This window comes from Ranitomeya variabilis, chromosome 4, assembly GCF_051348905.1.
Source record: "Ranitomeya variabilis isolate aRanVar5 chromosome 4, aRanVar5.hap1, whole genome shotgun sequence".
NCBI lineage: Eukaryota > Metazoa > Chordata > Amphibia > Anura > Dendrobatidae > Ranitomeya > Ranitomeya variabilis.
Genome location: NC_135235.1, coordinates 753,081,216 through 753,104,355, shown reverse-complemented (window position 1 = coordinate 753,104,355; position 23,140 = coordinate 753,081,216). Strand labels below are relative to the sequence as shown.

The window sequence follows — 23,140 nt, the reverse complement described above, 5'->3', positions numbered from 1 at the left end:
CTTTCGGGGAAATTTCTCTAGAGGTGAGCCAGGACTATATTTTCCTCTGCCAGGATTAGTTAGTCCTCCGGCCGGCGCTGGGCGTCTAGGGATAAAACGCAGGCTACGCTACCCGGCTACTGTTAGTTGTGCGACAGGTTTAGTTCATGGTCAGTTTAGTTTCCATCCTTCCAAGAGCTAGTTCTTATGTTTGCTGGGCTATGTTCTCTTGCCATTGAGAACCATAACAGGGCACAGGATGGGAGCAGCACATGACAGAATGGGGGCACAGGATGGGAGCAGCACATGACAATGGGGGCACACACATGACAGGATGGGGGTGTAGGATGGAGCAGCATATGACAGGATGGGGGCGCAGGATGGGAGCACATGACAGGATGGGGGCGCAGGATGGAGCAGCACATGACAGGATGGGAGAGCAAGATGAGAGCAGCACATACCAGGATGGAGGCCATATACCAATATAAATGCTCGCCACCCGGGCGTAGAACGGGTTCAATAGCTAGTCTAATATATAAACCTGAATGTGTGTATGTATGTGTGTATGTATGTATGTGTGTGTGTGTGTGTGTGTGTGTGTGTGTGTGTGTGTGTGTGTGTGTGTGTGTGTGTGTGTGTGTGTGTGTGTGTATGTCTGGGATTGGCATCTGCACCGTCGCAGCTACAGCCACAAAATTTTGCACAGTCACACGTCTGGACCCTGAGAGCGTCATAGGCTATGTTGTGAGGTGAAATTTTAACCCCGCGCGTTCCAATTTACCAAACAATTTTGCCCCTATCTACATAATGGGGAAAAAGTGAAAGAAAAGGTGTTGGAGGCAAATTGACAGCTGCCAGATGTGAACAAGGGGGACTAAATGAGTGAGAGCGATGGCGCCAAAGAGTATATACCGTACAGTTGCTAAGGTGGGGCCCCGACATGGGATACTCACCACACACGGGGATATGAACACACAAAATGCACCACACTACCACGTGCTTGAACACATATAATCCTCAGCACACATTTCACCACACATACACCAACCTCACCACATAAAAGTCAAAACACAAAAGTCGCCGCTCAAAACTCGCCACGCGCAAAACACGCCACATGCAAAACTAGGCTCACGCAAAACTCGCCACACGTGCAAAACTCACCTCATGGAAAACTCGCCACACGCAAAACTTGCACATGGGAAAAATTGCCACATGCACAAAAGTTGCCTCACACAAAACTTGCACATACTCAAAACGCACCACACATAAAACTCGCCACGCGCAAAACTTGCTGCACACAACTTGCTACACTAACCTGTCACATGCAACTCAACACAAAAAGTTGCTACACGCATGTCGCCACACAAAACTCATCTCACAAAAGTCGCTACATGCATGTCGCCACACGCAACTCAACACACACAACTTGACACATGAAACTCGCCCTAAAACACACACGTCTGGTATTATCCTTCAAAAATAAAAATCTGATTAATAAGCAGACAAACTACAAGAGCAACAACCGTACCATATAGGAAATACGGCAGCTGTCAGTCACATGACCTGTCTATTATGTGTATGTGAGAGCTAATATATACTGCCAGGGGGAGGGCTTCCTGTTGGCTGGGGATTTATCAGGCTGCCAATTTAGCTTACAAATACTGAGGTAAAAATACTGAGCAAATAACGTGTGAACGAGGTCTAATACAGGAGGAGATGACACACAGATATATCCTATATACAGGAGGAGATGACACACAGGTATATACTATATACAGAGGAGATGACACACACACATATATCCTATATACAGGGGAGATGACACACAGGTATATACTATATACAGGAGATGACACACTGGTATATACTATATACAGGGGAGATGACATACAGGTACATACTATTTACAGGGGAGATGACACACAGGTATATACCCTTTGACAAAAGAAAAAGAAAAAAAAAAAAAAAAGAACGGCACTACCTTCCACTTGGAGACCCACAGCCTCTGTGCACATCAAGTGCTTTCATACAGCAAAGCAGTCCAAATTCCACCACAAGCTGCCGGGTGCTCCTCCAGAAATCACATGAGAATCAGTGCATTGCATAAGAAAGGAAGGAGGGCACTCACCGATCTGAAGCTTGACTTGACTATTGAATGTTCATAAAAACATCATGGCCGGGAGAGTAAACAAGGAGCTCCTGTGAGCAGTGTGAAGACCTTCACACTGCTCACAGAAGCTCCTTGTTTACTCTCCCGGCCATGATGTTTTTATGAACATTCAATAAAGTCAAGTCAAGCTTCAGATCGGTGAGTGCCCTCCTTTCTTTCTTATGCAATACACAAGTATATACCATATACAGGGGAGATGACACACAGGTATATACTATATACTGGAGGAGATTACTTACAGGTATATACTATATACAGGAGGAGATGACACACATATATACTATATACAGGAGCAGTTGACATACAGGTATATACTATATACAGGAGCAGTTGACACACAGGTATATACTATATACAGGAGGAGATGACATACAGGTACATACTATATACAGGAGCAGATGACACAGGTATATACTATATACAGGAGCAGATGACTTACAGGTATATACTACATACAGGAGGAGATGACACACATATATACTATATACAGGAGGAGATGACATACAGGTATATACTATATAAAAGAGGAGATGACACATAGGTATATAGAGGAGGAGATGACATACAGCAGGTATATACTATATAAAGGGGAGATGACATACAGGTATATACACTATATACAGGAGATAACATACAGGTATATACTATATATAGGAGGAGATAATATACAGGTATATACAGAAGAGATGACACAAAGGTATATACAATATACAGGAGGAGATGACATACAGCAGGTATATACTATTTACAGGGGAGATGACACAGGTATATACAGGAGATGACATACAGGTGTATACTATATATATAAGGGAGATGACAAACATGTATATACTGAGGGGAAAATGAGAGGTGTGAGGTGAAAACGAGGGGTGTGAGGTGAAAATGAAAAGGTGTGAGTGCAAAATGAGAGGAGTGAGGGAAAATAGTGGAGTGATCGGAAAATGACAGATGTGAGGTCGAAATGACAAGTGTTAGAGGGAAATGAGAGGAGTGAGGGGGAAAATGGGAGATGTGAGGGGAAAATGAGAGGCATGATGGGAAAATAAGAGAAGTGAGGTGCTATAACTAACCACAGATATTTACTATGCCCAGGCAACGCCGGGCTCTTCAGCTAGTATGTTATATGATTGCACTGATCAGAGGTGTTTAACAAAGGTTTAAAGTGAAAAAAATCATTGTTTTAACCCCTTAACGACCTTTGACGCATACGCTGCGTCATGAAAGTCGGTGCCAAAACGACCTATGACGCAGCGTATGCGTCATGGAATGATCGCGTCCCTGCAGATCGGGTGAAGGGGTTAACTCCTATTTTACCCGATCTGCAGGGAGAGGGGGAGTGGTGCTTCAGCCCAGGGGGGGTGGCTTCACCCCCCCGTGGCTACGATCGCTCTGATTGGCTGTTGAAAGTGAAACTGCCAATCAGAGCGATTTGTAATATTTCACCTAAAAAACTGGTGAAATATTACAATCCAGCCATGGCCGATGCTGCAATAACATCGGCCATGGCTGGAAATACTAAAGTGCCCCCCCCCCCACACCCACCGATCGCCCCCCCAGTGCTCCGTTAGTCCTCCGGTCCCCTCCGTCCGCCTGCCGGCTCCCCCGTCCTGCTGTCCGCTCCCTCCTTGCTCAGATCCCCCCCCCCTGTGCTCCGATCACCCCCCCTGTGCTCCGATCCACCCCCCCACCACCCCTTCATACTTACCGATCCTCCCGGTGTCCGGCCGTCTCCTCCCTGGGCGCCGCCATCTTGGAAAATGGCGGGCGCATGCTCAGTGCGCCCGCCGAATCTGCCAGTCGGCAGATTCCTTACAGGTACATTTTGATCGCTGTGGTAGGTTCTATCACAGCGATCAAAATAAAAAAAATAATAAATAACCCCCCCCCCCCTTTATCACCCCCATAGGGACAATAATAAAATAAAGAATTTTTTTTTTTTTTTTTTTCCACTAGGGTTAGGGTTAGAACTAGGGTTAGAACTAGGGGTAGGGTTAGGGGTAGGGTTAGGGTTACGGGTAGGGTTAGGGGTAGGGGGTTAGGGGTAGGGTTATGGCATGTGCACACAGAGCGGATCGGCCGCGGATCCGCAGCGGATCGGCCGCGGATCCGCAGCGGATCGGCAGCGGATCCGCAGCGGATCGGCAGCGGATCCGCAGCGGATTGGCCGCGGATCCGCAGCGGATTGACAGCGGATCCGCAGCGGATTGGCAGCGGATTGGCCGCGGATCCGCAGCGGATTGGCAGCGGATCCGCAGCGGATTGGCCGCGGATCCGCAGCGGATTGGCAGCGGATTGGCCGCGGATCCGCAGCGGATTGGCCGCTGCGAATTCGAAGCAGTTTTCCATCAGGTTTACAGTACCATGTACACCTAAGGAAAACCAAATCCGCTGTGCCCATGGTGCGGAAAATTCCGTGCAGAAACGCTGCGTTGTATTTTCCGCAGCATGTCAATTCTTTGTGCGGATTCCGCAGCGTTTTACACCTGTTCCTCAATAGGAATCCGCAGGTGAAATCCGCACAAAAAAACACTGGAAATCTGCTGTAAATCCGCAGGTAAAACGCAGTGCCTTTTACCTGCAGATTTTTCAAAAATCGTGCGGAAAAATCTCACACGAATCCGCAACGTGGGCACATAGCCTTAGGGTTAGGGTTGGAATTAGAGTTAGGGTTGGAATTAGGGCTAGGGTTTGAAATAGGGTTAAGATTAGGCTTGTGGTTAGGGTTACGGATAGGGTTAGGGGTGTGTTGGGGTTACAGTTGTGGTTAGGGTTGGGATTAGGGTTACGGTTGGGATTAGGGTTAGGATTAGGGTTGGAATTAGGGTTACGGGTGTGTTGCGGTTAGGGTTGTGGTTAGGGGTGTGTTGGGGTTAGGGTTGTGATTAGGGTTATGGCTACAGTTGGGATTAGGATTAGGGGTGTGTTGGGGTTAGTGTTGAAGTTAGAATTGAGGGGTTTCCACTGTTTAGGCACATCAGGGGTCTCCAAACGCAACATGGCGCCACCATTGATTCCAGCCAATCTTGCGTTCAAAAAGTCAAATGGTGCTCCCGCCCTTCCAAGCCCCGACGTGCGCCCAAACAGTGGTTTACCCCCACATTTGGGGTACCAGCGTACTCAGGACAAACTGGGCAACAACTGTTGGGGTCCAATTTCTCCTGTTACCCTTGCAAAAATAAAAAATTACTTGCTAAAACATAATTTTTGAGGAAAGAACAATTATTTTTTATTTTCACGGCTCTGCGTTATAAACTTCTGTGAAGCACTTGGGGGTTGAAAGTGCTCACCACACATCTAGATAAGTTCCTTCGGGGGTCTAGTTTCCAAAATGGGGTCACTTGTGGGGTGTTTCTACTGTTTAGGCACATCAGGGGCTCTGCAAATGCAATGTGACGCCCGCAGACCATTCCATCAAAGTCTGCATTTCAAATGTCACTACTTCCCTTCCGAGCCCTGACGTGCGCCCAAACAGTGGTTTACCCCCACATATGGGGTATCAGCGTACTCACAACAAACTGGGCAACAAATATTGGGGTCCAAATTCTCCTGTTACCCTTGTGAAAATAAAAAATTGCTTGCTAAAACATCTTTTTTGAGGAAAGAAAAATGATTTTTTATTTTCACGGCTCTGCGTTGTAAACTTCTGTGAAGCACTTGGGGGTTGAAAGTGCTCACCACACATCTAGATAAGTTCCTTCGGGGGTCTAGTTTCCAAAATGGGGTCACTTGTGGGGTGTTTCTACTGTTTAGGCACATCAGGGGCTCTGCAAATGCAATGTGACGCCCGCAGACCATTCCATCAAAGTCTGCATTTCAAATGTCACTACTTCCCTTCCGAGCCCTGACGTGCGCCCAAACAGTGGTTTACCCCCACATATGGGGTATCAGCGTACTCACAACAAACTGGGCAACAAATATTGGGGTCCAAATTCTCCTGTTACCCTTGTGAAAATAAAAAATTGCTTGCTAAAACATCTTTTTTGAGGAAAGAAAAATGATTTTTTATTTTCACGGCTCTGCGTTGTAAACTTCTGTGAAGCACTTGGGGGTTGAACGTGCTCACCACACATCTAGATAAGTTCCTTGGGGGGTCTAGTTTCCAAAATGGGGTCACTTGGGGGGGGGGTTTCTACTGTTTAGGCATATCAGGGGCTCTGCAAACGTAACATGATGCCCGCAGACCATTCCATCAAAGTCTGCATTCCAAAACGTCACTACTTCCCTTCCGAGCCCCGGCATGTGCCCAAACAGTGGTTTACCCCCACATATGGGGTATCAGCGTACTCAGGAGAAACTGGACAACAACTTTTGGGGTCCAATTTCTCCTGTTACTCTTGCAAAAATAAAAAATTCTGGGCTAAAAAAATATTTTTGAGGAAAGGAAACACATTTATTATTTTCACGGCTCTGCATTATAAACTTCTGTGAAGCACTTGGGGGTTCAAAGTGCTCACCACACATCTAGATAAGTTCCCTTGGGGGTCTAGTTTCCAAAATGGAGTCACTTGTGGGGAGTTCCTACTGTTTAGGCACATCAGGGGCTCTGCAAACGCAACATGATGCCCGCAGAGCATTCCATCAAAGTCTGCATTTCAAAACGTCACTACTTCCCTTCCGAACCCCGACGTGTGCCAAAACAGTGGTTTACCCCCACATATGGGGTATCAGCGTACTCAGGAGAAACTGGACAACAACTTTTGGGGTCCAATTTCTCCTGTTACTCTTGCAAAAATAAAAAAATTCTGGGCTAAAAAAATATTTTTGAGGAAAGGAAACACATTTTTTATTTTCACGGCTCTGCGTTATAAACTTCTGTGAAGCACTTGGGGGTTCAAAGTGCTCACCACACATCTAGATTAGTTCCTTGGGAGGTCTAGTTTCCAAAATGGGGTCACTTGTGCGGGAGCTCCAATGTTTAGGCACACAGGGGCTCTCCAAACGCGACATGGTGTCCGCTAATGATTGGAGCTAATTTTCCATTCAAAAAGCCAAATGGCGTGCCTTCCCTTCCGAGCCCTGCCGTGCGCCCAAACAGTGGTTTACCCCCACATATGGGGTATCATCGTACTCAGGACAAACTGGACAACAACATTTTGGATCCAATTTCTCCTATTACCCTTGGGAAAATAAAAAATTCTGGGCTAAAAATCATTTTTGAGGAAAGAAAAATTATTTTTTTATTTTCACGGCTCTGCGTTATAAACTTCTGTGAAGCACCTGGAGGTTATAAGTGCTCACTATGCATCTAGATAAGTTCCTTGGGGGGTCTAGTTTCCAAAATGGGGTCACTTGTAGGGGAGCTCCAATGTTTAGGCACACAGGGGCTCTCCAAACGCGACATGGTGTCCGCTAACGATTGGAGCTAATTTTCCATTCAAAAAGTCAAATGGCACGCCTCCCTTTCCGAGCCTTGCCGTGCACCCAAACAGTGGTTTACCCCCACATATGAGGTATCGGCATACTCAGGAGAAATTGCCCAACAAATTTTAGGATCCATTTTATCCTGTTGCCCATGTGAAAATGAAAGAATTGAGGCTAAAAGAAATTTTGTGTGAAAAAAAAGTACTTTTTCATTTTTGCGGATCAATTTGTGAAGCACCTGGGGGTTTAAAGTGCTCACTATGCCTCTAGATGAGTTCCTTGGGGGGTCTAGTTTCCAAAATGGGGTCACTTGTGGAGGAGCTCCAATGTTTAGGCACACAGGGGCTTTCCAAACGCGACATGGTGTCCGCTAACGATGAAGATAATTTTTCATTCAAAAAGTCAAATGGCGCTCCTTCCCTTCCGAGCCTTACCATGTGCCCAAACAGTGGTTTACCCCCACATGTGAGGTATTGGTGTACTCAGGAGAAATTGCCCAACAAAATTTAGGATCCATTTTATCCTGTTGCCCATGTGAAAATGAAAAAATTGAGGCTAAAATAATTTTTTTGTGAAAAAAAAAGTACTTTTTCATTTTTACGGATCAATTTGTGAAGCACCTGGGGGTTTAAAGTGCTCACTATGCTTCTAGATAAGTTCCTTGGGGGGTCTAGTTTCCAAAATGGGGTCACTTGTGGGGGAGCTCCAATGTTTAGGCACACAGGGGCTCTCCAAACGTGACATGGTGTGGGCTAAAGATTGGAGCCAATTTTTCATTCAAAAAGTCAAATGGCGCTCCTTCCCTTCCGAGCCCTGCCGTGCGCCCAAACAGTGGTTTACCCCCACATATGAGGTATCAGCGTACTCAGGACAAATTGGACAACAACGTCCGTGGTCCAGTTTCTCCTTTTACCGCTGGGAAAATAAAAAAATTGTTGCTAAAAGATCATTTTTGTGACTAAAAAGTTAAATGTTCATTTTTTACTTCCATGTTGCTTCTGCTGCTGTGAAACACCTGAAGGGTTAATAAACTTCTTGAATGTGGTTTTGAGCACCTTGAGGGGTGCAGTTTTTAGAATGGTGTCACTTTTGGGTATTTTCAGCCATATAGAACCCTCAAAATGACTTCAAATGTGAGGTGGTCCCTAAAAAAAATGGTTTTGTAAATTTTGTTGTAAAAATAAGAAATCACTGGTCAAATTTTAACCCTTATAACTTCCTAGCAAAAAAAAAAAATGTTTCCAAAATTGTGCTGATGTAAAGTAGACATGTGGGAAACGTTATTTATTAACTATTTTGTGTCACATAACTCTCTGGTTTAACAGAATAAAAATTCAAAATGTGAAAATTGCGAAATTTTCAAATTTTTTGCCAAATTTCCGTTTTTTTCACAAATAAACTCAGAAATTATCGACCTAAATTTACCACTAACATGAAGCCCAATATGTCACGAAAAAACAATCTCAGAATCGCTAGGATCCGTTGAAGCGTTCCTGAGTTATTACCTCATAAAGGGACACTGGTCAGAATTTCAAAAAACGGCAAGGTCATTAAGGCCAAAATAGGCTGGGTCATGAAGGGGTTAACAAGAAATATCTGTTACTATATGGAAAGCAGAGTCACTGCGCAATGTTAGTTAAGTCTTGTCCATAGCTACTTTATTATACTCTATTATCCTGTACACAGTGGAGGAGATAGAAATCACAGGTCCGACAGCAATAGCTGGAATTGAGCCCTCCAACGTAAAGAAAAAAAAAATCTATCTATCTATCTATCTATCTATCTACAAAACCCCTGGCAAAAATTATGGAATCACCGGCCTTGGAAGATGTTCTTTCAGTTTAATTTTGTAGTAAAAGAGCAGATCACAGATATGGCACAAAACTAAAGTCATTTCAAATGGCAACTTTCTGGCTTTAAGAAACACTAAAAGAAATCAAGAACAAAAAAATGTGGTAGTCAGTAATGGTTACTTTTTTAACCAAGCATAGGGGAAAAATTATGGAGTCACTCAATTCTGAGGAAAAAATTATGGAATCACCTTGTAAATTTTCATAACCAAAAACAACACCTGCATCAAATTAGATCTGCTCGTTAGTCTGCATCTAAAAAGTAGTGATAACACCTTGGAGAGCTGTTACACCAAGTGGACTGACATGAATCATGGCTCCAACACGAGAGATGTCAATTGAAACAAAGGAGAGGATTATCAAACTCTTAAAAGAGGGTAAATCATCTCCAAAACAGGAAATGCACAACAAAACAAATGAGGAGCGAATGGGTGGAAACTGGAGTCAACGTCTGTGACCAACCTGTAAGAAACCGCCTAAAGGAAATGGGATTTACATCCAGAAAAGCCAAACGAAAGCCGTCATTAACACCTAAACAGAAAAAAACAAGGTTACAATGGGCTAAGGAAAAGCAATTGTGGACTGTGGATGACTGGATGAAAGTCATATTCAGTGATCAATCACAAATCTGCATTGGGCAAGGTGATGATGTAAGTCTCATCTCGCGAGACCGCTACGTCATCATCTCACAAGACCGCAATGCATTCTTGGGACCGGAGCATCGCGAGGAGCATCGCTAAACGCCTCGCCTGGATCCGGGGGCCACAGGAAGGTGAGTATATAACTATTTTTTTATTTTAATTCTTTTTTTCTTAACAGGGATATGGTGCCCACATTGCTATATACTACGTGGGCTGTGTTATATACTACATCGGTGTGCTATATACTACGTGGGCTGTGTTATATACTGTGTGAGCTGTTATATACTGCGTCTATGTGCTATTTACAGTATACAGTAATCTTCCGCACTCCCTAAGTGGAATATCTTATGCAGAAATGTAGTTTTCAAAATGCTAATTTATTTAAATACAATAGGACAATATCGGATCAAACATGAAGTGAATAATACAATATGTATATGCGACACAACAGTGATGACGTTTCGACCCTCCCGGGTCTTAGTCTAAGGTCGCTTAGTCCAGGTACTGTGAGTGTTTCTTTTGGAGCAAGGTATCCCTGTAATATCCAGGGGCATTTAAAGCTCATAGAATGTGCGACCTGGTTGCTGATCCGTATAAGATGAGAAACCTTAAGAGTCTGTGTTTTAAGCGGCGCATCAGCGTCTTGCTTTGGAGAAAGTGAAAGCCTTGTGTAGTAGAAGGGCAGCGCTCCTGCATCCTGCTGTGTGATGTGTTGTCTTGAGTTGACTTCCAATGTTGTTCTCCATAGCCCCATTGAGTTTCTGAGGAAGGTTCTAAATTTCCTGTTGACATTGTACAGAGCCAAGCATTCACAGATCCATGTATGTGGCATTGAGTCATAGGCTATCCTGTAGTCAATCCAGGCTGTGCTGAGATTGGTCTGTCTGGATCTTGAGTCTTGAGCGACTGCTCTATCTACTAGGAGCTGGTGCTTAGAGCCTCTGGTGTCAGTCCCAATGCCTTTCTGAGCTGGATTCATGTACTGGTTCATATGGTTCTGTAGCTTGGTGGCTATCAGGGTCGGACTGGGACTAAAATTCAGCCCTGGCATTTGAAGTTACACAGGCCCACTTGTCACATGGTGACTGTATAATATCTTTGTACACTTGTAGGCAGGGCCGGTTTTAGGCAAAGTGGGGCCCTAGGCAAAGTTTAAAATGGGGCCCCAAATGCTAACATATTGCACATCACACAAAAGCATTTTGGTTGTATTTACAAGCGCTGAGTTCAGGCCACTAAATGAGTTTGATCGACCATACTGAAGTTGTTCAACGCTTGTTTCCCGGCCTCTTTCCACCGTCTGAGACAGAATGATGGGACAGAACGATCACTAACAGATCATCATACAGTATCATGTTATCAGATACACAATCTCAGGGATCGATAACATAGTAGACTTTAGGACAACCCCTTAAAGCTACTCAGAATATAAAGAAGTGATGCTTCCAACTAACTTATTAAAACACAACCTTGAAGCATATGACCACACAAGATAATTAGTAAAATATATATACCTTTATTATTATTGGTTAAAACGTATGCAAGAACAGTACCAAGTCAATTTTAACAACAATTATAATTTAACAAAACCTGAGTAAATACAATGAGGAGAAAAGGGTGCACCCACTAAAAAGTGCTGCACCATGGAAATAGCATGAGCATTCAGATGGGGGGTACCAGAACAATCATAATAAATCAGTAGTCCGCTAAAGTGCTTAATGCCTAAGGTGCCACAATAAATATAGCTACCTCATTATGAGGTGAACACACCGATGCCCCCCGAGGAAGCCGAGGGCGAAACGCGCGTTGGGGCGCGGGTGCGTGCACGTGGATCTAAGCATGGGTAAGGATCTTTGATGGGAACATTGTTTTTTCATGGGGCATCGGTGTGTTCACCTCATAATGAGGTAGCTATATTTATTGTGGCACCTTAGGCATTAAGCACTTTAGCGGACTACTGATTTATTATGATTGTTCCGGTACCCCCCATCTGAATGCTCATGCTATTTCCATGGTGCAGCACTTTTTAGTGGGTGCACCCTTTTCTCCTCCTTGTATTTACTCAGGTTTTGTTAAATTATAATTGTTGTTAAAATTGACTTGGTACTGTTCTTGCATACGTTTTAACCAATAATAATAAAGGTATATATATTTTACTAATTATCTTGTGTGGTCATATGCTTCAAGGTTGTGTTTTAATAAGTATCATGTTATCAGCAGCACATCTACAGTTTACGCTGGCGATGTGCTGCTGAGAACAATGATTTTTGTTCCGGCAAAAACAATCTGAATATGCAGCATTTTACTTGTTTAGTAAAATACACCCCATAGTCCTCCATATATTATAATGTGCACCACAGTCCTCCATATAGTATAATACACTCCCTATAGCCCTCCATATATTAAAATACACTGCTCAGTCCTCCACAGAGCATAATACACTCCTCATAGTGCTCCATATAGTATAATGCACCGCCATAATCATCCATGTAGTACAATTCACTTCCCATAGTATAATGCACCCCATAGTTCTTCATATAGTATAACGTATTCCCCATAGTCCTCGATACAGTATAATGCAGCCCACATACAGTATAATGCAGCCACCACCCTACAGAGTATAATGCAGCCACCCCAGAGTATAATGTAACCCCCCCATAGAATATAATGCAGCCCCCCCATAGAGTATGATGAAATCACCCCTCATAGAATATATATATAATACAGCCCCATAGAAATTAATGTAGCCCCGAATAGAATAGAATACAGCCCACCTCCCCATAGAATGCAGCCCCATCAGAGTATGATGCAATCATCCCTCATAAAATCTAATACAGCCCCCCATAGAATATAATACAGCCCACCTCCCCATAATATATAATGTAGCCCCCCATAGAATATAATGCAGCCCCCCATAGTATATATAAGACAGCCTCCCCCATAGAATATAATATACCCCCATAGTATATAACACAGCCTCCCCTACAGAATATAATATACCCCCGCAATAGTATATAACACAGCCACATAGTATATAACACGGCCTCCCCCATAGAATATAATATACCCCCTATAGTATATAGCACAGCCTGCATAATATAGCACAGCCCGCGTAGTAGTATACAGCACAGCCCGCGTAGTAGTATACAGCACAGCCCGCGTAGTAGTATACAGCACAGCCCACACAGTGCTATATACAGCACAGCCCACACAGTGCTATATACAGCACAGCCCACACAGTGCTATATACAGCACAGCCCACACAGTGCTATATACAGCACAGCCCACACAGTGCTATATACAGCACAGCCCACACGGGGGTATATACAGCACAGCCCACACGGGGGTATATACAGCACAGCCCACACGGGGGTATATACAGCACAGCCCACACGGGGGTATATACAGCACAGCCCACACGGGGGTATATACAGCACAGCCCACACGGGGGTATATACAGCACAGCCCACACGGGGGTACATACAGCACAGCCCACACGGGGGTACATACAGCACAGCCCACACGGGGGTACATACAGCACAGCCCACACGGGGGTACATACAGCACAGCCCACACGGGGGTACATACAGCACAGCCCACACGGGGGTACATACAGCACAGCCCACACGGGGGTACATACAGCACAGCACACACGGGGGTACATACAGCACAGCCCACACGGGGGTATATACAGCACAGCCCACACGGGGGTATATACAGCACAGCCCACACGGGGGTATATACAGCACAGCCCACACGGGGGTATATACAGCACAGCCCACACGGGGGTACATACAGCACAGCCCACACGGGGGTACATACAGCACAGCCCACACGGGGGTACATACAGCACAGCCCACACGGGGGTACATACAGCACAGCCCACACGGGGGTACATACAGCACAGCCCACACGGGGGTACATACAGCACAGCCCACACGGGGGTATATACAGCACAGCACACACGGGGGTACATACAGCACAGCACACACGGGGGTATATACAGCACAGCACACACGGGGGTATATACAGCACAGCACACACGGGGGTATATACAGCACAGCACACACGGGGGTATATACAGCACAGCACACACGGGGGTATATACAGCACAGCACACACAGGGGTATATACAGCACAGCACACACAGTGGTATATACAGCACAGCCCACACAGGGGTATATACACAGCACAGCCCACACAGGGGTATATACACAGCACAGCCCACACAGGGGTATATACACAGCACAGCCCACACAGGGGTATATACACAGCACAGCCCACACAGGGGTATATACACAGCACAGCCCACACAGGGGTATATACACAGCACAGCCCACACAGTGGTATATACAGCACAGCCCACACAGGGGTATATAGAGCACAGCCCACACAGGGGTATATAGAGCACAGCCCACACAGGGGTATATACAGCACAGCCCACACAGGGGTATATACAGCACAGCCCACACAGGGGTATATACAGCACAGCCCACACAGGGGTATATACAGCACAGCCCACATAGGGGTATATACAGCACAGCCCACACAGGGGTATATACAGCACAGCCCACAGTGGTATATACAGCACAGCCCACATAGGGGTATATACAGCACAGCCCACATAGGGGTATATACAGCACAGCCCACACAAGGATATATAGAGCACAGCCCACACAAGGATATATAGAGCACAGCCCACACAAGGATATATACAGCACAGCCCACACAGGGATATATAGAGCACAGCCCACACAGGGATATATACAGCACAGCCCACATCTCATCTCTCCCCCACCAACCCCCCCGATAATGGCCCCACAGTCCAGTTAAAAAAAAACAACACTCTTCTCACCTTTCCTTTTGCCCGCGCTGCTCCCTGCTCCTGTCTCGGCGGCTGCAGTCTGCCCAGGACACAGCAGGTGCGCGATGATATGACGTCATCGCGCACCCGCAGTGTGCTGTCAGAGGCAGAGTGAGGAATGATGGGAGAGGGAGCGTCAGGAGACGCTCTCTCCTCCATCATTGCATTGAACTATACCGGCGTCATAGACGCCGGTATAGTTAAATGCGGCGGCGGTGGGGGGAGGGGGAGGAACAGTGCAGCGGCCCACTACTGGCACCGGCCCTTCTGGCATTTGCCAGAAGTGCCCGATGGCCAGTCCGGCCCTGGTGGCTATGATGCCTGACAGAAGTTTCCATGTTGTTGTAAGGCAGGTTATTGGGCGGTAGTTAGATGGAACTGTTCCTTTGTGAGAATCCTTCATGTTCAGCACTGTTCTTCCTTGTGTTAGCCAAGCTGAGTGTTGGCCTGCTTCCAGCAGTTGGTTCATCTGCATTGCCATGCATTCATGTACCGCTGTGAATTTATTTAACCAGTAGGTGAGGATCATGTCTGTGCTGTCCAGCTCTTCATGTCCTTGACCCGTTGTTGGATGTCTGCTACTGTAATGGTGACTGCTTCCTGCTCTAGGTGGTTGCTGTGTTTCATTCTCAGATATTGCAGCCACATTGCACTGGTGTTGCGTTTTTTACACTTTGGATGGTTCTTTGGAGAACAGGGCATTTATCTTCTTGGCCTCAGCTTCTCCAATGTATCTCTCTAGTCTTGCAGCAAGTTTTGTGAGCCTTTGTTTAGCAGTCTCTTCAGTTGGGGTCAGGCTTTGTACTTGTCCAGCTTGGTCTTAGGGTACCGTCTCACAAAACGATTTACCAACGATCACGACCAGCGATACGACCTGGCCGTGATCGTTGGTAAGTCGTTGTGTGGTCGCTGGGGAGCGGTCACACAGACAGCTCTCCAGTGACCAACAATGCCGAGGTCCCCGGGTAACCAGGGTAAACATCGGGTTACTAAGCGCAGGGCCGCGCTTAGTAACCCGATGTTTACCCTGGTTACCGTTGTAAATGTAAAAAAAAACAAACAGTACATACTCACATTCCGGTGTCCGTCAGGTCCCTTGCCGTCTGCTTCCCGCACTGACTGACTCCCGGCCGTAAAGTGAAAGCAGATCACAGCGGTGACGTCACCGCTGTCAAAGCATCCTCATTCCACTTAGTCAGCACAGACCATTTTCTAAATTTCTGACAATACAATTCTGCCGCTTCTTGACCCTGAAACAGGGTCAACAAGGTCTTTTCAGCATGATCCACAGAATTTGGTTCATCATACAATAACCCTAGAGCCTGAGAAAAGGCTTCTACATTAAGCAAGGCAGGATTCCCAGATTCCAGGGAAAATGCCCAATCCTGAGGATCGCCACGCAGCAGGGAGATGACAATTTTAACCTGCTGAATGGGATCACCAGAAGAACGAGGTTTCAGAGCAAAAAACAGTTTACAGTTATTTTTAAAACTCAAAAATTTAGACCTGTCCCCAAAAAATAAATCAGGAGTAGGAATCCTAGGCTCTAAAACCGGAGTCTGAACAATATAATCGGAAATACCCTGTACCCTAGCAGCCAGTTGGTCTACACGAGAAGCTAATCCCTGAACATCCATGCTAGCACACAGCTCTTCAGTCACCCAGAGGAAAAGAGGGAAGGAAAGACAAAACAGACTACAGAAAAAAAATGGCTCAGCACTTTTCTTCCCTTCTTCTGAGATGCATTTAACTCATTGTTGGCCAGTTGTACTGTTATGATCCGGTGACCCTGGAGACGCATGAGACTATCTCTGGAGTAGGTGGTACCTGTACTGACCACAATCCTAATACTGACACCACAACTAGAAGTAGCCGTGGGATGTACCTAACATGGCCTAGACACCTCGACACAGCCGGAGGACTAAATACCCCTAAAGATGGAAATGGGAAATCCTATCTTGCCTCAGAGCAGAGCCCCAAAGGATAGGCAGCCCCCCACAAATATTGACTGTGAGTTTAAGAGGAAATACATACACAGGCAGAAAAGACAGAGTTTAGCAAAAGAGGCACTTCTAGCTAAAATAGAAAAGGATAGGACAGAATTCTAAGCGGTCAGTATTAAAACTCTAGAAAAATCCACAGCAGAATATACTATCACTACATCTAACTAAAGACATAGGATGTATATCTGCATCTCCAGAGAAATCAGCATGACAGAAAAATATAAACAAAGTGTAAGCTGGACAAAAACACAATAGATTGCACTGCACATAAAAGCACACTGCATGCGTGCTACAGAGAACCAAAACAAGGCACTTATCTTAGCTGAAATAACAGCAGGGGAAGTGGAGCCAGACAGAGATGCAATCCCTCCAAGATACAATGGACAACTGGCAGGGATTGATGGATCCTACACACCTAAATACCTAATAGAGCTGAAATAAGCAGAAACACCTGCCCTGGCTTACAATCCAGAGACCACTGCACTACCACTAACAACCTCCGGAGGGAGCCCAAGAGCAGAATTCACAACAACTGTGAGAACATTATACTGTGTGGGGGGGTATGGCGGTACTATGAGAACATTATACTGTGTGGGGGTATGGCGGTACTATGAGAACATTATACTGTGTGGGGGTATGGCGGTAGTGTGAAAATATATCTTTTTACGAGAGATGCCAGTACTGTGGAAACATTATACTGTGTGAGCGCCATCATATATATTACATAAGGGGTGTAAAAAGGAGCATCATAAAAAAGCCTCCTCAGGGCTGTGCTGCATTTGTACAGACTGCTATCTGCCGTCCAGACGGGACCATGTGACACCAATGGGGAGAGGGAGGGTTTCCGGAGGGAAGAGTCTAGAGGGTGCACCTGGTCAGGAGACCTTGATGGCGCAGTTACTGATATTATAAAGGCCGGAGCCCCAAAGGCAGAACAGATTTGGCGCCAACAAAGGAAAGGGGTGCGGGGAAGAATCTGAGGTACCAGCTCCTGGTAAAGTGCCCGAGGCAGCTGGGTGTGGGGCAGAACCTGCTTACAGGGCATAATGGGGGCATCACACTGTGTGGGGCCAAGAAAGGGGCCCTGTACTAGGAGAACACTCCGCTCCTCACTTCCTGTCCTCCATAGTTGGCTCGTATGTATCTATTACAGGAAACAGAACAACAACATTATGGTTCTTATAAAGAGTCTCCTCCGTGCAGAAGGGGTTAATGTCCCCGGCTGCGCTCAGTAATGGGGAATCTCCACATACCTCCACCTGCAGAGCCGCACTCCACAGATATGGCTGCTCTGTGCGCACAGGACCTGTGATGAGGTCACAGGGGGAGGAGTCAGGGGTCACGTGATCCGCAGTGAAGACGCTACATGGAGACTTCTCCTCAGTCAGTGACATTCCCGCCATTATTCGCCCTCACTACTGGCACAATCACCTCGCGCCGCCTTTTCTACACAATGTTCTGTGTGGAATGTAACGTGTGATTTCTCTGGAGACAAATAGACCCCACACATGAGGGGATTATCACCGGTTACCGGACGTCTAGTATATGGCGGCATATGATTGTGCTATCGCCTCCACACCGGGAGCTAAAATGCCGAAATCTCGCTTATTTACCCCCTTCCAGTGTCCGGCTAAGGGTCATATACGGCCATGCCCCTCTCCAGTCGCTGTGGGGGTTTTGGTAATAGGATGGAGGGCGGCGTCCATGCTTGGACTTCAGAGAGAGTAATAAAATCACAGCTCACCTTCCCTGTCCTTTACCCCTTACACCTGACCTGTTTAGCCAATTACCTGGAGATAAATGGTTTTACAGACTTAACGTGAGAGGGGCATATAACCTTATACGTATCGCCATGGTGACGGATGGAAGACCGCACACAATACACCTGAGGGGCAGATTGAACATTTGATGCTGCCATTCAGGGTAACCAATGCTCCGGCAGTCTGTGAAAATGTCATTAATTATATTTTTTCTCACTGATTGGTAGATTTCTGGTAATTTTCCTGGATGATATATTGAGTTCCTCACGTCCTCTGGAGGAGCATGGTGATCATGTCAGACAGGTTCTCCAGGTTCTACGTGACAACTATTTATTTGCTAACCTGAAGAAATGGCAATTTGTGGTACAGCAGGTCCAGTTCTCAGGACATTTGGCTTCTGCATTGGGGTTTCAGATGGACCCGGTTAAGGTCCAAGCAGTCCTTGATTGCTTCTAACCAAGTAACCTGAAAGCGTTACAGAGATTTCTTGTAGTCGAGATACTGAGGAACAAACCAGCGAAAAATAGGGTCTTATCTGATAACAAGATGAGAATAGAGGAGTATTACTCTCACCTGATAGAGCGGCACCTCAGCAACATGTTCAATGCATAAATCAGCTGCTGCAGGACCCGGGGCCAAAGACCGAGCAGAAGAGCTGATCCGGGTATAATGTGTCTGTACCTGCACTGCTGATGAAGACTATCAGATATGGAGATTTCCTTAAAAACGTTTATTCAAATGGGTTTTCAAAGTCAACGCATTTTACAGGACCTCTTCCTCAGGACAAAACCTGATAGCAGATGAATGTTTTATATGCAGTCTTTTTGAGGGAAAAAAAAAAAGCAAAACAAAGGCACAATATGTCAGAGTTCATGAGAAAGTCCATCAAACAAAGATAAATTATGGTTGATGAAAAAAAAAAAAAAAACATTTACCGTACATACTCGAGTATAAGCCGACCCGAGTATAAGCCGACCCCCCTAATTTTGCCACAAAAAGTAGGAAAACTTAATGACTCGAGTATAAGCCTAGGGTGGAAAATGCAGCAGCTACCGGTGAATGTTAAAAGTAAAAATAGATACCAATAAAGGTAAAATTAATTGAGACATCAGTAGGTTAAGTGTTTTTGAATATCCATATTGAATCAGGAGCCCCATATAATGCTCCAGAAAGTTTATGATGGCCCCATAAGATGCTCCATATTAAAATATGCCCCATATAATCCTGCATAAAGGTTAATAAAGGCCCCATAAGATGCTCCATAGACACATTTGCCCCATATAATGCTGCACAAATGCTGATTATGGCCCCATAAGATGCTCTATAAAGATATTTGCCCCATATAGTGCTGCACAAACCTTGATTATGGCCCTATAAGATGCTCCATACAGACACTTGCCCCATATACCGTAATGCTCCACAAACGTTAATTATGGCCCCATAAAGACACTTGCCCCATATAGTGCTGCACAAACGTTATGGCCCCATATAGTGCTGCACAACGTTATGGCCACATAGATGCTCCATACAAACACTTGCCACATATAGTGCTGCACAAACGTTATGGCCCAATATAGTGCTGCACAAACCTTATGGCCCCATAGATGCGCCATACAAAATACTTGCCCCATATAGTGCTGCACAAACGTTATGGCCCCATATAGTGCTGCACAAACGTTATGGCCCCATATAGTAATGCACAAACGTTATGGCCCCATATAGTAATGCACAAACGTTATGGCCCCATATAGTAATGCACAAAAGTTATGGCCCCATATAGTGCTGCACAGAGTTTATGGCCCCATATAGTGCTGCACATACGTTATGGCCCCATATAGTGCTGCACAAACGTTATGGCCCGATAGATGCTCCATACAGACACTTGCCCCATTTGCTGTTGCTGCGATAAAAAAAATAAATCACATACTCACCTCTCCGTCGCTCAGGCCCCGACACTTTCAATGGTCACCTGCTCCTCGTTCCAGTGCAGCTCCATGTTCAGCACTGACGTTCAGCAGAGGGTGCGCACTAACTGTCATGATCCGGGTCGGAGTTTGCTATTTTTCCCCTGCTCCGGCCTGGTCATGGTGGGGTTAACTATCCTGCCTCTCTTTGATTTGGGAGTGGCTATTTATTGGTTCTCTTGCTGGCAGCTTGTGTCAGTGATAGTTTTTGGCTTGCTGAGACTGCTACCTGTGATACCCCTGTGTTCCTTTTGCCTCTGACCTCCCTTACCTGTACCTGACCTGTCTCCTGTACCCGACCTAGGTTGTCTCAGTTGTGTATCCCCTCCGTTTTTGACCCGGCTAAGACTCTGACTTTGTCTCCTGCTTCCCGCTTCTGTTACCACACGTCTGTCTGGCTTTTTGACCTTTTGGCTTACTCTGACTCCGTTCTCTGTCTCATGTCTCTGGTATCTTTGCTCCTGGCTGGTTCGAACCCTCGGCTTGTTAATTGACCACAAGTTCTGTTTTTCCCTTTAAATTATACTCTTACCGACTGTTACGGACTCGGCTTGTTTTGACCACTCTCTGTCACCACCTGGTGGCGCAGTGCAGCATGCACTGGGCTGTGGTGTGGTAAGTGTGACCCTTTTTTCTGTCACCCACTCTCCTTCATGGAGTCTGCACTTACCTGCATTGCTGCAGCATGACACTAACCACGTCACCGCGCCCTCTGACATTACTGTAATGTGCGGTAGCATGTGACTGCTCAGTACAGGAAGAAGCTGCTGCTGCCGGCGCCGGGGAAGCCAGGGACCACGCCTGGAGTAGGTGAGTATTATTAGACAGCCCCCGCTCCCCCTCCCCTGCCGACCCCTGGGTATGACTCAAGTATAAGCCGAGAGGGGGACTTTCAGCCCAAAAACGTGGGCTGAAAAGCTCGGCTTATACTCGAGTATATGCGGTACATACATTAATTATATTAAAAAGTACTTATGAATTAAGTGAGGTCACCTAAAAGAATGAATAAACATGTATGTGATATGAATGAGAAAGTTCTTGCCAGTAAATAAATCATTTATAAATGGTGTTATTGAGTTGTGTCAGTAGTTTCCTATATGAGATGTGACCTGGTGTTCTGGAAGGTTCTGAAGTCACAGGTATAGTGGTGTAAAGCTGTGCACCACTAGTGAACTTGATGGATCAGCATTGGACTGAGGAAATAGATGTCACGCCGTTAACGGCGATAATGCGGCAGGACGGCATACTGGGACCCGCACCTGTCCCTGCCACTGTAATGGGGCCCTGACTTTCCCTTATCTCAGGGGTACCTATGATGGTTTGGAGACCTGAGCCGCCAGCGTATCCCTGTCTCCTGTGCAGACCCTATCAGTGGCCCCCTCTCCCCCAAAAGGAGTTGGACTGCACCAGTGTAACAATACAACAAATAACAGGGTATACAGACAAGGTAACTAAAAGTCTCTAACTCACCAAATGCTCACACAACCACAGAGGAAACACAGAGAAGGGTAGAGAAGGAATAAACTAGGAAGGAAAACAGGTTTAACATGCAACCAAAACAGCAGACACCAATCTCTAAATAAACCTCCAACTCCCACACTACGCTCCTTCAACCTCCAAGCCAGGCAGTAGAACTGATCACTGACACTAGCTGTAGTCAGGACTGAGTCTATATAGAGGATCAGATTACAAGATCCACTTCAGCTGAAAGATCCAGCTCAGCAATAAGGTTAACTCCTGCACTGCTGGCAAAAAGCAGCCAGGTCAGAAAACAGGAGAAGAGCTTCTGTTCACTGTGTATGAACGAGGCTCAGAGCGCTGCGGTTCTCTGAAACCTCTCTGTCGCGGTAGCCCCGTGACAGTACCCCCCCTTCTACGAGGGACCTCAGGACCAGGTTTCTCAGGATGAGCTGTATGAAATGCCCGAACCAACCTAACCGCATGGACATCAGCAGCAGGTACCCACATCCTCTCCTCAGGACCGTACCCTCTCCAGTGTACCAGATATTGTAGGGATCGATGAACTAAACGAGAATCCATGACCCTGGAAATCTGGAACTCGAGATTTCCATCAACAAGGACCGGAGATGGAGGTGAAGAGGACTGATTGGCTGACGCCACAACCTTTTTGAGTAAGGAGCGATGAAAAACATTATGGATCTTAAATGACTGAGGCAAAGCCAGCCGAAAAGCAACGGAATTCACGACGGCCACAATCCTATATGGGCCAATGAACCTAGGGCCCAATTTCCACGAGGAAACCATCAGCTTAATATTTTTCGAGGACAACCAAACCCAATCACCCACACACAGGTCTGGACCTTCCACACGTCTCCGATCAGCCGCATTCTTATACCTGGAACCCATCCTCTTTAATTTATCAAGAACCCCTTGCCATACGGACGTGATGGATGAAGAAAACCTCTCCTCTTCAGGAACACCTGAGGAATCCCTCCTATTAAATGAACTAAATTAAGGATGAAAACCATATGCCCCGAAAAACGGGGACTTACCAGTAGACTCATGAGTACGATTGTTTATAGCAAAT

General features: G+C 45.9%; 1 protein-coding gene across 1 annotated transcript in view; it reads right to left on the bottom strand.

Annotated features, from left to right (window-relative positions):
• The window catches only part of LOC143768268 (uncharacterized), a 64,269-nt gene extending 46,007 nt beyond the window's left edge, over nucleotides 1–18,262 (bottom strand). The window contains exon 1 of the mRNA XM_077256961.1: nucleotides 18,122–18,262. Within this exon, the coding sequence (XP_077113076.1) occupies nucleotides 18,122–18,262 (141 nt within the window). The remainder of the gene's footprint in view (nucleotides 1–18,121) is intronic.
• Nucleotides 18,263–23,140: the final 4,878 nt, after the last annotated feature.